We start from the raw sequence: 13871 nt of genomic DNA, 5'->3' as shown, positions 1-13871 counted from the left end.
TATTTGTGCGTCTTTTCTTTGCCCTCTAACTCTCTTTCCTCTTGGTAGTTTAATAGAATTGATACTTAGTAATTATTGGGGGAATGGTTCCGAAAAGACTAATTGTATAGTGGAATTAATTGCTCAGGTTACACTTGCAGCTGGAAATGAAACTTCACAGAATGAAGAGGTGAGCCATAGCATAATCTCAATTACCTAGTGTCTGAAACACTTGCACTATTTACCCTATTCCCTAGCTTGTCCTCAGAATTTTAGAATGCTTAAACATGTGCAAAGCTGCTTCAAAATATTCTATTTACATTTTTGTCCCCTGACAGAACATTGAATAGATTTAAAGGTAGCTGTTCAGGTACTAATCTCACAAATGTTTGTACAAGTTACTGAAACAGACTTCAGTGGCAGTGCAAACCCTGAGGGGGAAAGGAAGAGGAGATGGAGGAGAAGTAAGGATGAAACTATTTTTCAAGTTCCAAAAAAACAAGGGAATGAGGAGTTACTAGTTTCATGTACACAGTATCATTCTGCACCCTGGTTTGTGAAATTACACCCTAATCTGTTTGTGAATAGGAATCTCTACATTTTATGTTTTTCAGGAAAAACTGGATACGTCTATATTTCCTGTTGAAAATATTAGAAATTTCAGTATCATAGCTCATGTAGACCATGGCAAAAGCACTCTAGCAGACAGGCTATTGGAAATTACAGGTAAGCATTGTGATTAGACATGGTGTTTTTAGTTACCTGTACTTCTCATGTGGGCAGGCATTGTGCAGACTTCCTAGTACAGTTCTACCACAGCATCTCTAATATCCATGCTGTTCTAGTCCTGGGTTTCTCATGTACATACACCATCAGTTGTACAGCAAGATAGATTTTGGTGTATTGCAAAATAATCTCAACTAGACAAAAAATAAAATGAGGAGAGTGGAAAAGAACCAGGGAGGGAATGTGTTGGGGAGTGGGATGAATAGATTATAGTTAGAAATGTAGTGTTCTCTGTGCAACTCCTGACAAACAATAAGTAGGTCAGTACCTACAATATTTATTGTACTTATTGTCAGAGTTTGAAGGGCATAGAAAATTTTGGGTAGTCAGAAGGGGACTGTTAAAACCTGGAAATTAAGAGAATGGTTTTGAGGGGTAAAATTTAACACAAGTACTTCAGGGTCATCCCTCCCATTTCGATGATGGCAGATATTGCTGACTGACTTTGGAGCAAAAAAATCTTTTGTATGTTCTTGTGAAAGTGGAATGGTCAGGGGAAGGTATGTGTCACGTACTTTATAGGTTGGTGTACTGGGCTGAGATGTGGGAGATCTAGGTTCATTGCTCTTCTCTGTCTGATTTAGTTCTTCTCTCTATATGCCCCAGGCTCAGAAACCTTCCTGGCAAAATTTTGTGGAAATGCTACATATCTACACAATATTTAGGCTTTAACAATATAGCATATTACACAGAAATTTCATTTAGATGAAAATGTTTCAACCTGCTCTAGTTCACATCACTCTTAGGAACAAGTAGTGGACCTTGTTTCATGACTATGGCGGTGTAGCTTTAGTGAAATCAGTATGGCTATATTATATTCTGGGTGAGTGTATGCTGGGAATGCACATCCATTTGTTGACCTGTCTCTGCAGTGTGCACATTAAGAATTCAGTGCAGATCCTGTGGGGTCTCTGCTATTATGCAGATCTGCTGACTGTTTCATGCCCCAAGTAGAAAGGGTGCAAGTGGCAGAGATGCTGCTTCATTTGTGAGGTTGGATTTCTAGTAGACATGAAGGAAGTGTGCTGCTATTGAATGATCCAAGGGGTAAGAATTCCTTCGACCCCGACCCCAAAGGAACTCCCAGGCTATGGTCTGGAGTATGATTTATAGGTCTTTAGCCTCCCTCAGGGTGTCTGTAGCTTCAGAAACATAACACTGCATCATTTCACATTTACAAAAATAACTTCTTATAATCACAAGATCTTGAAACTTTTATTTTAATCGAAAGCTTAGATTCTGCATAAACTGATGGATAAGCCCCACTCATGAAGGAAAGTGTCCTGTGTGCCTTTGGAAAGTGGATTTGTCGAGCTTTGCTCTTACATAAAGTCACCATTTAAATCTATATTTAAATTTCGGGGGAAGGAATCCTTTCCCCTTGGATCACTCAATAGTTTGCTATGGTCTGTATTAGAAACTACCATACTCCTTTTAGACAGTGCAAAATTATACTTGTGTAAAATAAGATCCTAATTCAATTTTTAAAACATGTGTTTTTAGGAACAATTGCTAAAACTGACCAAAATAAACAAGTGCTGGATAAACTGCAAGTGGAACGGGAAAGAGGGATCACAGTTAAGGCACAGACTGCATCTCTCTTTTACAGTTATGAAGGAATGAACTACCTCTTAAATCTCATTGACACACCAGTAAGTTAAGTATTAAATATTGCTAAAAATCATATGAACCCTAAATGTGCTTACTTTAAAATACTCTTACTCTTTTGAAATGTTAGGTTTGCCCATCATTCTGTGCTATTAAATTTGTAAATTAATCCTGAATATTTTTCCTCCACAGGGGCCTGAGCTGATGTGTTTAATATCATACAGATGAAATCAACCAGACTCCTACTGCAAATGATTCTAGTTAAAGTTGTACTTGGTGTTCTAAATACCAATTTTTCTTCACAGGGTCATGTAGATTTTAGCTATGAAGTATCACGGTCGCTGTCTGCCTGTCAAGGTGTCATTCTTGTAGTGGATGCAAATGAGGTAGAGTTCCAAATTCTTATGTTCTGCGTAATAAAAAGTATTACCTTATGAGGTTTCCTGAGTCGCTTAAACTTCCACTTTTTTGTTACCCTTTGGACAAAGCGCTATTGCCACCCCAGCAAAGAATGAGAAAATGACTTAAGTACCAGTTAGACATGCGCCTGTGGATATGCTAGTTCTATGAAACGAACATGTAATAAGCTTAACCAGTAATATTGCAGGATTAGTCCCCTGCTTCCTACAAAGTGCTGAACTCATCCCCTGGGCTGTTGAGTGCCTTCAACTCCATTAAAGTCTGTGGAGATGAAGGCACTCAGCTTCTTCCAGGAAGTGCTCAGCAGCTCACAGGATAAAGCCGCCAGAGCCAAGTTGATTCTGGAATTCTGATGCAGTAACAATGCAAATCAGATCAGTGTAAGACAAGTATACTCATTTTGTTTAGTTTTGGGATACAGTCAGCAGCACTTCAAACTGTTAGATTTTGAATTTAAAATTTTGCTTTGGGGAGCAACTCTATCTATAGTATAGTATTGCTAAAAACATAATTTTGGTATTCGTGCCTCTTCAGAGGGCCAGAATAGATATCTAGTAAACAGTTATTTTCAGGAAAATTCATCTTGTTAAAGCAACAAGATATCAAATAATATTAGATGTTGCTATATTTCTGAAAGTGCACCCAAGTCAGTAGTTGAGGGCAGGTAAATAGTGTTAAACTGTGTTTGTTTAAACTTTAATTTCAAATAGGATGTGCAGTTGAAACCTGAAGTGCTTCCCAATAATGGAGCTATAGAACACTGAAATGAGATTGATTTGTACAATTATCTGTCATACTTTATATTGAGGTTTCATTTATAAATAGTTTATAAAGGGCTAATTATTAGCGGTTATAACCATGTTTCAAACACTAATATCTGCAAACTAAGTGTATTCTCTGCCATTATCCAAATCATTTATGAATATATTGAATACATATTGATAGAAAATATCATAATTCACTGTTTTATCTCTCCCTTTTCTAATGGTTCCTACCATTGTTTGCTTTTTTGCCTACAACTGCACATTGAGCAGATGTTTTCAGAGAACTATCCACGATGATTCCAAGATCTTTCTTGAGTCGTTACAGCTAATTTAGACTGTATCGCTTTGTACGTGTAGTTGGGATTATTTTTTCCAGTGCACATTACTTTACACTTAACACTGAATTTCATCTGCCATTTTGTTGCCCAGTCACCTAGTTTAGTGAGATCCTTTAAGTCTTTACAGTCAGATTTGGTCTTAACTATTTTGAGGAATTTTGTATTGTTTGCCGCCTCACCACTCACCCCGTTTTCCAGATCATTTATGAATATGTTGACCAGCACAGGTCCCAGTACAGATCCTTGGAGGACCCTGTTACTTACCTCCCTTCATTGTGAAAGTTGACCATTTATTCCTATCCTTTGTTTCCTATCTTTTAGGCAGTTGCTGATCCATGAGAGGACCTTATCCCATAACTGCTTATTTTGCTTAAGAGCCTTTGGTGAGGGACCTTGTCAAAAGCTTTCTGAAAGTCCAAGTATGCTATATCCACTGGATCATCTTTAGCCACATGTTTGTTGATCCCCTCAAAAAATTATACTTTACTTTATACAAACATTGGTGAGGCATGATTTCCCTTTATAAAAGCCATGTTGATCCTTTCCCAACATATGTTCATCTGAGTGTCCGATAATTCTGTGTTTTTGCTGTAGTTACAGCCAGTTTGCCAGATGCTGAAGTTTAAGCTTACCAACCTGTAATTGCTCCCCGCTGGAGCTTTTTTAAAAAATTGGTGTGACTTAGCTACCCTCACGGGGTCACTCACCACACTGGCGCCTCCTGCTTAGGCGTCTCAGGAATTAACTCAGTTCCAGAGGGTGCATCCTCAGGCGGTGGTGGCTCTTCCATCCTCTCCTCCACCTGCAGACCCGTCACGGCTCCTTTCTCTTGGCATCTGCTTCCTGGCACAGCCCTCCGGCCATGTCAACAGCTGGTCCTCCCAGGGGACTCCAACAAGAGTCCGGCCACTCCTCACAGCGACTTGGCAGTCCACAGCTGGACCACTCCTTCCTTGCTAGCACCCGCCCATCCCCGGTACTGGTCTCTCTGTAGCCCTCTAGGATGCCAGTCTTCTCCCTAGGGCTCCCTGCAGTAGACTTACTCACTCTGGTCTGCAGCTTCCTTTTATATGGCTGGCTGGGCCCTGATTGTCTGCAGCCAGTGCCCTAATTGGCTGTTTCCCCTGCAGCCACTCCTTTGGCTGCCTGCCACTCAGCCTGGTTATCTGGCTGGTCACAGAAGCTGATTTAAGCAATAGGCTATGTAACACAGTTAGTAGTTCTGTAATACCATATTAGCATTTCTTCAGAGCTCTTGGATATCAGCTGGTGCTGGTGACTTCTTATTGTTTAAGTTATCAGTTTGTTCCCAAACCACCTGTATTGACACCTCAATCTGTGACTGTTCCTCAGATTTGTCACCCAAGACATCAAATGGCTCTGCTGTGGGGATCTGCCCCACATCCTCTTCAGTGAAGACCGATGCAAAGAAATCATTTAGCTTCTTGCAATGGCCTTGATTTCCGTGAGTGCTCCTTTAGTACCTCAATCATCTGGTGACCCCACTGATTTTTGGGCAGGCTTCCTGCTTCTGGTGTACTTAAAATTTTTTTGCTCTTAGTTTTTCTGTCCTTAGCCAGTTGCCTTCAAATTCTTTCTTGGCCTGTTACCTTATACTTTTATGCTTGACTTGCCTGATTTTATGCTCCTTTCTATTTTCCTGAGTAAGATTTGATTTTCAGTTTTGAAAGGATGCCTTTTTGCCTCAAACTGCCTCTTTTACTTTGCTGTTCAGCCATGGTGGCATTTTTTGGTTATTTTATTGTTTTTGTTTGTTTGTTTGGGGTTTTCATTTAGTTTGAGCCTCTATTACAGTGTTTTTAAGTAGTCTCCATGCAGTTTGCTTGCATTTCACCCTTATGACTTTTCCTTTTAATTTCTGTCTATGTAGCTTCCTCATGTTTGTGTAATTCCCCTTTTTGAAGTTAAATGGTACTCTGGTGAGGGTTTTTTCATTCCTCCCCCCCGCCCCCAAGGATGTTTAAATTTAATTACTAAGCGGTTCAGCTATATTCACCTTGTCAATCAGATTCTCTGTTCCATTTAGGATTAAATCAAGAATTGCTCCTCCTCTTGTGGGTTGTAGGACAAGCTGCTCTAGGAGCAGTCATTTATGGTGTCAGCATCCCTTCCTTAGGTGACATAATTGAAATCTGTTACTGTGGGGTTTTCTGTTTTTGTAGCCCCTCGAATCTCCCTGAGCATTTTACAGTCAGTCATCATCCTGGTCGGGTGGTAGGTAGTATATTCCTATTGCTATACTGTTAGTGTTCAAGCATGGAATTTCTATCCTTAGAGATGCTATGGTACAGTTTGAGTCATTTAAGATTTTTAGTTTGACTCCATGCTTTCTTTCAAATACAGTGCCACTCCCCCACCAGAACGACCTACTCTGTCATTTGTGTATATTTGGTATCTTGGGATTACCATGGACCATTGATTATCTTCATTCCACCAAGTGTCCGGGATTCCTGTTACATCAATATTTTCATTTAATGCCAGGCATTCCAATTCACCCATCTTAGTACTTAGACTTCTGGCATTTGTATATAGGCACTTGTACATTTTGTCAGTATTCAATTGCTTGTCTTCATGTGTGATGTTTAAATGGAACTGTTTCATTTGACTGTTCCACACTAGCTCCTATCTGTACTTTATCAACATCTTTCCTATCCTCTTTACTTGGATATAGAGTTGCCCCTTTAATTCATTCGGAAATAGGGTGACCAGATGAAACCAACAGAATACTGGGACACCTGGGGGAAGCAAAAAAAAAAACCGGCCGGAGCCGAGTTGCCGAAGCGCAAAAAAAACCCAAAAAAACACCAGAGTGTCCAAAGCCGCAATATTGGGACGTCTGGTCACCCTATTCTTAAAGAACGTCTCTGACCAAATAGTGTGTACTTCTTCCCCTTGCCCTTACTTTAAAAAATCCTCTACAATCTTTTAATTTTACATGCCAGCAGTTTTGTTCCTCTTTGGTTTAGGTGGAATCCATCCTTCCTGCATCGGCTCCTCTTTTCACAAAAGGTTCCCCGGTTACTAATAAACCTAAACCCCTCCTCCCTATACTATCATCTCATCCATTTGTTGAAACCTTGCGGTTCTGCCTGTTTTTCTGGTTCTGTGTATGTGTAAATGGAAGCATTTTGGAAAATGGTACCATGGAGGTCTTGGACTTAATCTCATACCTGGCTGCCTAAATTAAATTTAACAATGCCCAAAACCAAATTTTTTTTTGTTGCAAGTTGAATGGGATGTTTTGTTTGACCCGAAATTTTTTCCAAATTTTCGATTCACTGGAAATTCTGAAAAAATTCGGTTTTGGTTGACCAGACATGACTTTTTTTTTTTTTTTTTTTTTTTTTTTTAACAAATCAGTTATTTGTACTGCTCTAGTTATAATTACATCAGTAGAAGGTGTTATAGGTGATGATTGACCTCCTGGATTCTCTAACAATTGCTTTATTAAAATATCTATTACTTTTTAACGTTTTATAAACAGAACCTTAATATTAAGTGTCATCCAATTATCATTTAAACAGGACTAGGTTCATACACTATCGTAGAAGGGAATTATTTTTCAGCATTAATAAATTTACTATTACATTATGAGTATCCTCTGTTACACGTTTAGATAATGGTAATATAAAAAGCATGGAAATAGGTGTATTATTGAAAACCAATTAAAGAAAATAATACCTCCCAAAAAGAAGGAATGTGTGTAATAGGAAAATAGGCTTCTTATCTGTTAATACCCCAAACACAGAATGTAGTATTGGGTAATAAAACACAGTAGTATTGGGTAATAAAATGTTGTTTATGAATACTTTCCAGGGTATTCAAGCACAAACGATGGCAAACTTCTATCTTGCTTTTGAAGCACAGCTGGCAATAATTCCGGTTATAAACAAGGTAATAATGTTTTAGACTTATATATAATAGCAGTTTTTACATAACCATGACAAAATTATGAAATACAAGAAATGTATCACCAAATTGAAGAATGCAACAAAAGATGGAGTGAAGTTTACTCGTGTTTTAATCGGTCAATCTGAAGTAAATATAGTTGCAAATAGAGAGTTATCCCCTGTTTAGTATTTTAAGCTATTTGCAGTGAATTTTAGTTGCTGTGAAAGGTGTCATTTTACACAGTATGAGAGGTAGGAACTTTACTTGGGTGACAGCAATGAAAGATTCCCCACACAGTGGACGTTAAGCTTATACAGCCTTGTCTATGCTAGAGTTTTAGGACACTTCCTTAAATCCTAGTAAAGGCAAAACCAAACTGGAGGGTGTAAGTTAAACTGTCCCCTCAGCTCGTTTACTGTGCATCTTTAGCTCGTTGGGGTGTAAGTTATGTTAACATAAGGTACTTAGGAACATGTAACTTGCATCACTTCTGAGCTTGACTCACTCTGAACCTTAAACTGGAGAAACACAGAAAAACAGCATTGTGGGTGAGATGGTGTTCCCTTACTCTGTTCAGTCAGTTACTTCTGCTGAAACTATGAAGAAAGGTAAATTAATGTTAAATGTGATGGTACTTTTTCTTGATGGATTTGCTCGATAATATTGCAGGCCATCATGATGAAAATGCATTCATTTAAAACACTGTACATCAGTCTGTTACAGAATTCTCTATCTTTATTTTAATTTCTGGTAAATCACACAGCCAGCTTTCTACAAAGATCACTTAACTTCCACCATGGTGTTCATTGTATTCCAGCATGCATTTTCAGTCCCGCCACCCCTTCTATTTTCAAAGGTGATACGTGTGTGAGAGTATTTGGCTTATCACTTAATCAATATTCAAGAAATATACTTTAATGAGCTTTTAAGAAAAACATTCCACAAATGACAAGATCTACCTGTAGGGTTGTGTGGGTGGAAAAGCAGGCGATAGGTTATTGTTTCACTAGTTAAGTGAAATGTGTAGAAAATTTTTTTCTCAATATCTGCGCTGGAAATAAGGCTGAGTAGTGTTTTACCCTTGTGCTAGATGCAGACTTGCAATATCACATGAATTTTTCCAACTGAGGTACAAAATCGACTTGCCTTCTTTTTATTAATAATTTTTTGTTGCAGTAAAGCATTCCTTTCAAAGGCACCAAAGGAAGGGCGGGGGAGAGTCTTGCCAGAGGTGAATAAGCAAATAGACTTTTACAGTGCTGGGCTATAGTGTAGTTTATAAAGCTATTTTGAAACTTACGCCCTGTCTTTACCTTACTAGCAATCTTGTTAGCACTATTCTATAAGAATTGTTGTTATATGCAGGTCTCTAAAAGATGGGAGAACTGTTTTAAGACTCATTTTAGGGAACGCTTTAGTATGGATCCTTCTGATAAAGACAGCTGTTTATTTACTTGCAGTATTCATGATCTCATTTTTTATAAAATTTTATTTTGGTGAACTAGAATTCTGACATGCAAGAAGAGAGTGTGTCTGTGTGTGTGTGAGAGAGCGAGAGAGAGACACTAGTATTTCAGATGTGTAACAGGAATATTGTTTTGTAGATCGACTTGAAGAATGCAGACCCTGAAAGAGTTGAGAAACAAATTGAAAAGCTATTTGATATCTCTAAGGATGAATGTATTAGGGTAAGATCTTTTTTAAAAAATTTAAAAATCTGGATGTTTAGCAACTGGATGATTATTAAATTTCTTAAAATCCTGTCTGGAGCTCAAGTGAAAAATGTGCACTCTTTTTTAAAAAAGTAAATCAATTCCTGAGTTTTTTTTCTTTTTCTTTTTTGATATGCAGTGTATATTTCGTCTTACTGTGTTAAGGAGAGGGAAAAGGTCCTTTTTGAGATTAATGTCCATCTAGAAAACAGAAGAGTAATGAAAACACTTTCAAATAGAGTATCAAATTTTGGGGACTAATGGATAGAGGCATCAAGGAAAATTTTGAAATTTCCTGTACTGTGGGTGTGCCAGATTCTATCATGTTCTCTTTCCCTGACGTCTTTCATTCTGCGTGAGATGTGTCTGTTTCTCTACTATGGAATGTTTAATAGAGTTTAACAAAGTCTTGAGTTAACATGCCCAGCAGCTTGCCCGTTGAGTCTGTAGCTGAGCATCATACTTTTAACATGTCAAAATGAAGATGGCATTGTCCGTTTAATAGATAATGTATATCAGCAGACTTATTCCCAATAAAACTTTTTTTCTGAACTTGTTCTAGATTTCTGCTAAACTAGGAACGAATGTGGAAAAGGTGCTTCAGGAAGTTATTGAAAAAGTTCCAGCGTAAGTTTTGGTGTTTTATGGAGCCAGTGGTAGACTCTGCCTATTTATGATAGTAACTAGCTTTTGGTAACTAGACAGATTTTTGAGCTGCCCTTTTAAATTCTTATACCAAATCCATTCTGCATGAAATTTCTCACTTGTGGTTTCCTGTTACTGGAGTGGAAGGGCAGGAATCTTATTTTTGAGGTGAATAGGACAAGATTATTTCATTTTGAGAAATGAAATTTGGAAAAGAGAAATTTTTCATTGCTTGGTAAATCCTTTCAACTGTGTTTATATTTACTCTCCCTCCCACCCCCCACTATATATATGGGAATTATTAAAGATGAATATAACACAAAAATCATTAACATAGGTGACATTATATGAAGTGGAGAGAGAAAGAAAATCCATTACATTTGAACACTACTGATGTAAGCCCACAAACAGGGGAGTATAGAGAAAGCAAGACAATTTTTAGAGTAGCAGCCGTGTTAGTCGGTATTTGCAAAACGAAAAGGAGTACTAGTGGCATCTTAGAGACTAGCCAATTTATTTGAGCATAAGCTCTCGTGAGCTACAGAAGTGAGCTAGCCACTAGTACTCCTTTTCTTTTTGCAAGACAATTTTTGTGATTGGTTATTTAAATTTCCTTTTTAGAAATGATGTACTTTCCCCAGATATTATTTTGTAAGTAACTGGAGATCAATCCCAGTATGATTCAGGGAAGCACAAATTTCTAAAATATTTATATTTAATCAAATGTTTTAGGTTTTCATTCTCTCTTCTGAGCATTACATTGTTTAGTTAAAATTGTTCTAGGGGCCCGAGTTACGAATACGTATTTTCAGCTTTTACAGCCTGAACTGCAGTTTAATCAAGACTTTTATTTGGAAATTTGACCATTGTCAGCATGACAAGAGAGGCTGCTAAATCCCAGTTCAACTCTGAATCAGTATTTTGCTTTTCATTCTGTTTGTTTCTTATTAGGTATTACCTACAGTGATAAATGCCAAACAGAACCCAAACGATAATGAAGTCAGTGGGGGATGGAAGAACTGTATCAGTGTGATATTCTTGATTATCAGAACTTTTCGTGGGGAAAAAAAAACACTGCAATGGTTTAAAATTAATGTCTGCCATCCTGCAATAAAGCTGAGATAAGAACAAAATAGACACTTAATTTGGAACATTAATATTATTAAGAGAACAATCTGCTGGCACAGGTTTACGATCAGAAATGGAAGTGTGGAATGGCTTAAAAATCTTCTCATAATATTCTGTATGCCATAAATAGCCAATCTCCTGTTTCACACAGCTTCAAGATTTTTGTTTGCTGCACTTAGACTAGCATCTATTTTTGTATGAACATTTTGTTTGAATGTTTTGAAATAGATGAATTTACATTTGACTTTCAATGAAAAATAGTGTACAGTTCATGCTCTTATTTAATACATATTAAATGTATTTTGTACATTTTTCTTAATAGACCCAGTGTTAACATTAGTGACCCATTGAAAGCCTTGGTGTTCGACTCCACCTTCGACCACTACAGGGGTGTCATAGCTAACATTGCGCTCTTTGGTGGAGAGGTTCAGAAAGGACATAAGATTGTGTCTGCTCACACAAGGAAGACCTATGAAGTTAATGAAGTAGGAATTCTGACCCCAAATGAACAGCCAACTCATAAATTGTAAGTAAAAAGTTCTTTGGGGGGAAAAAAATCATAAAGGAGTATTGGAATAATCAGATATAATGTCTTGAATCTCTAGATCATCTGTTCAGTTTTAGCCTTGGACAGCAGTTGAGGCGGGATTGGGGAGGATTTTTGAAAGCACTCAGCATTGTTTCTCACTGTTCCATTTAAAATTAGGCCAAGGCTGAGCATTTTGAAAATCCCACTCTGAAATTCTGTCTAGGAGCTTCATGGCTTGAGTTGCTATTCTCAGTCCAGTTCTATTAAGCAAGTGTTCACAACACATAAATGCAAACCACCAACTTCACTGTTGGGACCCTTCTTTGCAGTGTGAACAGACAAATCAAGGACTGAATGGGTTTGGTGACAGAACTACCCTTTCATCTATAGAGCTGGTCTCCCTACCAGTATGACTTAGGCACAGGTTTAGGTTAGGAGCTTACTGCATAGCTGTTGCTCATTGTATACCAGTTCTTCAACTAAAAGATGATTTAAAACTGCCTAAGTGACTTAGGAGTGAAAAATATTGTTGTCTTTCAATGGGAATTATGATCATAAGTCACTTAGGCACTTTTGGAAAAACACCTTCAGCCTCCTGAGTTATCCATCCGGCACCTTTAATGATCAATCAATTCACACGTTTTTAGTGTGTAATGGATGATAAAAGCTTTACTTTCAAGGACACGCAATCCCTCCCATTTGACTACACAATGCATTGCCATCAAACCAACACGTTTGGCAGTGTGATATCACATTAATATAATAAAAGTGGCAGAACAAAATGAAATGACAGGTTTCAGAGTAACAGCCGTGTTAGTCTGTATTCGCAAAAAGAAAAGGAGTACTTGTGGCACCTTAGAGACTAACCAGTTTATTTGAGCATGAGCTTTCGTGAGCTACCGCTCACTTCATCGAATGCATAAAATGAAAGAGCCACCCTCTAAAAATCCTGAAGTCTGATTTGTATTTTAAAACTATATTTATGATTTTAAAAGGTTTTCAGACTGCATAACCACTCCTATGTATGGTGAATCACAACCCCTTGAGATAAAATAATGAGAAGAGAATAACGACCAGTTGGTCTGGAAGCCTCCTGCCTGCTTCTTTAACAATCATTGGCATTTACTTGGAGTTGGAGACTATCTACTAGGGGAAGAGAGGTGAAGGGGAATGGGCATTTTAGGTGTAAAAATAGGTAGAGGTTTTATTTATTTAAGGTAGGGAAACATGATTTCTTTTTAAAGGGTGTCTAGAGCTAAATGGGCAGCCTAACCGCTGATGGTATTTTAATTGTGAAAGCACTCATAACTCTGGTGCTCACACTTGTTATGGAGCAAAGGTAAATTGTGCACTGGGTTTTTCAGGGTTTTTTTTAAAATTTTCTAGTCCTTTTCCACCTAAATTTCCGGGGGGCACTGATCTGTTATCTGGGGCACAGAAGCCATCAGAGCAGTGCTTGAATAGCATGCTGAATGTGTAGTCTGAGCCTCCAGTTCACCCATAGAAGCTGTCTTGGGTAAGAGTGGAAGTTGGGGGCATCATCTTATAATTGCTGCAGGGACACCCATTGAAGTTCTGTGCATAAGTGCAATGCAGAACAGCATGGAGAGGGGTGTGTGATTGATGGTCAAAGCAAGTGAGGCAGGAAGCTGTTCATTTACCCAAACAGGGAAGGCCTTTAGTTTGTCTCCAGATGCAACTGCTGTTAGAAACAAGTTCACCCCCCCGGCAGCGTGAGGGAAAGCACGTTGCCATAGTCAAAGAGTGGAGGTAATTTCTGACACCATTTGCAGATGAATGCTGATTAAAGGCCCTTCTCAGAGGTTTTCAGTGACGCTGGGGAAGGCTGAACTGCCTGCTTTGCTAACTGCACAACTCTACATTTAACCATCTCCCTTGGATTCCCATACCACCAGCAGCATACGATGGTGATCCACCTGCTTCCACAACCCAGGTAGTTACTGGGGTTTGAGGGCAAACAGAGGGGTGACATTGCTCCTTGCGCAAGCAGTCCTTTCCTAGTATCTGAAACTGGCTTTGGTAGTGTGTG

At 38.4% G+C, this 13871-nt stretch overlaps 1 protein-coding gene across 6 annotated transcripts in view; it reads left to right on the top strand.

Annotated features, from left to right (window-relative positions):
• GUF1 (GTP binding elongation factor GUF1) overlaps positions 1-13871 on the top strand; it is a 48544-nt gene that overhangs the window by 3589 nt on the left and 31084 nt on the right. Inside the window, exons 3-9 of one of the 6 annotated variants that reach the window (XM_037897847.2) lie at positions 594-705; positions 2269-2417; positions 2679-2759; positions 7733-7810; positions 9412-9495; positions 10082-10146; positions 11615-11818. In XM_037897847.2, the coding sequence (XP_037753775.1) occupies positions 594-705; positions 2269-2417; positions 2679-2759; positions 7733-7810; positions 9412-9495; positions 10082-10146; positions 11615-11818 (773 nt within the window). Of the gene's footprint in view, positions 1-593; positions 706-2268; positions 2423-2565; positions 2760-5248; positions 5361-7732; positions 7811-9411; positions 9496-10081; positions 10147-11614; positions 11819-13627; positions 13776-13871 lie in introns of those variants that run through there. The other 5 variants (XM_037897850.2, XM_043544411.1, XM_037897849.2 and 2 more) reach the window with 5 other exon arrangements.

Source organism: Chelonia mydas, chromosome 4 (genome assembly GCF_015237465.2).
Source record: "Chelonia mydas isolate rCheMyd1 chromosome 4, rCheMyd1.pri.v2, whole genome shotgun sequence".
Lineage (NCBI taxonomy): Eukaryota > Metazoa > Chordata > Testudines > Cheloniidae > Chelonia > Chelonia mydas.
Note: the sequence above shows the minus strand (reverse complement) of the source record. Positions and strands in the feature narration are given on the sequence as shown.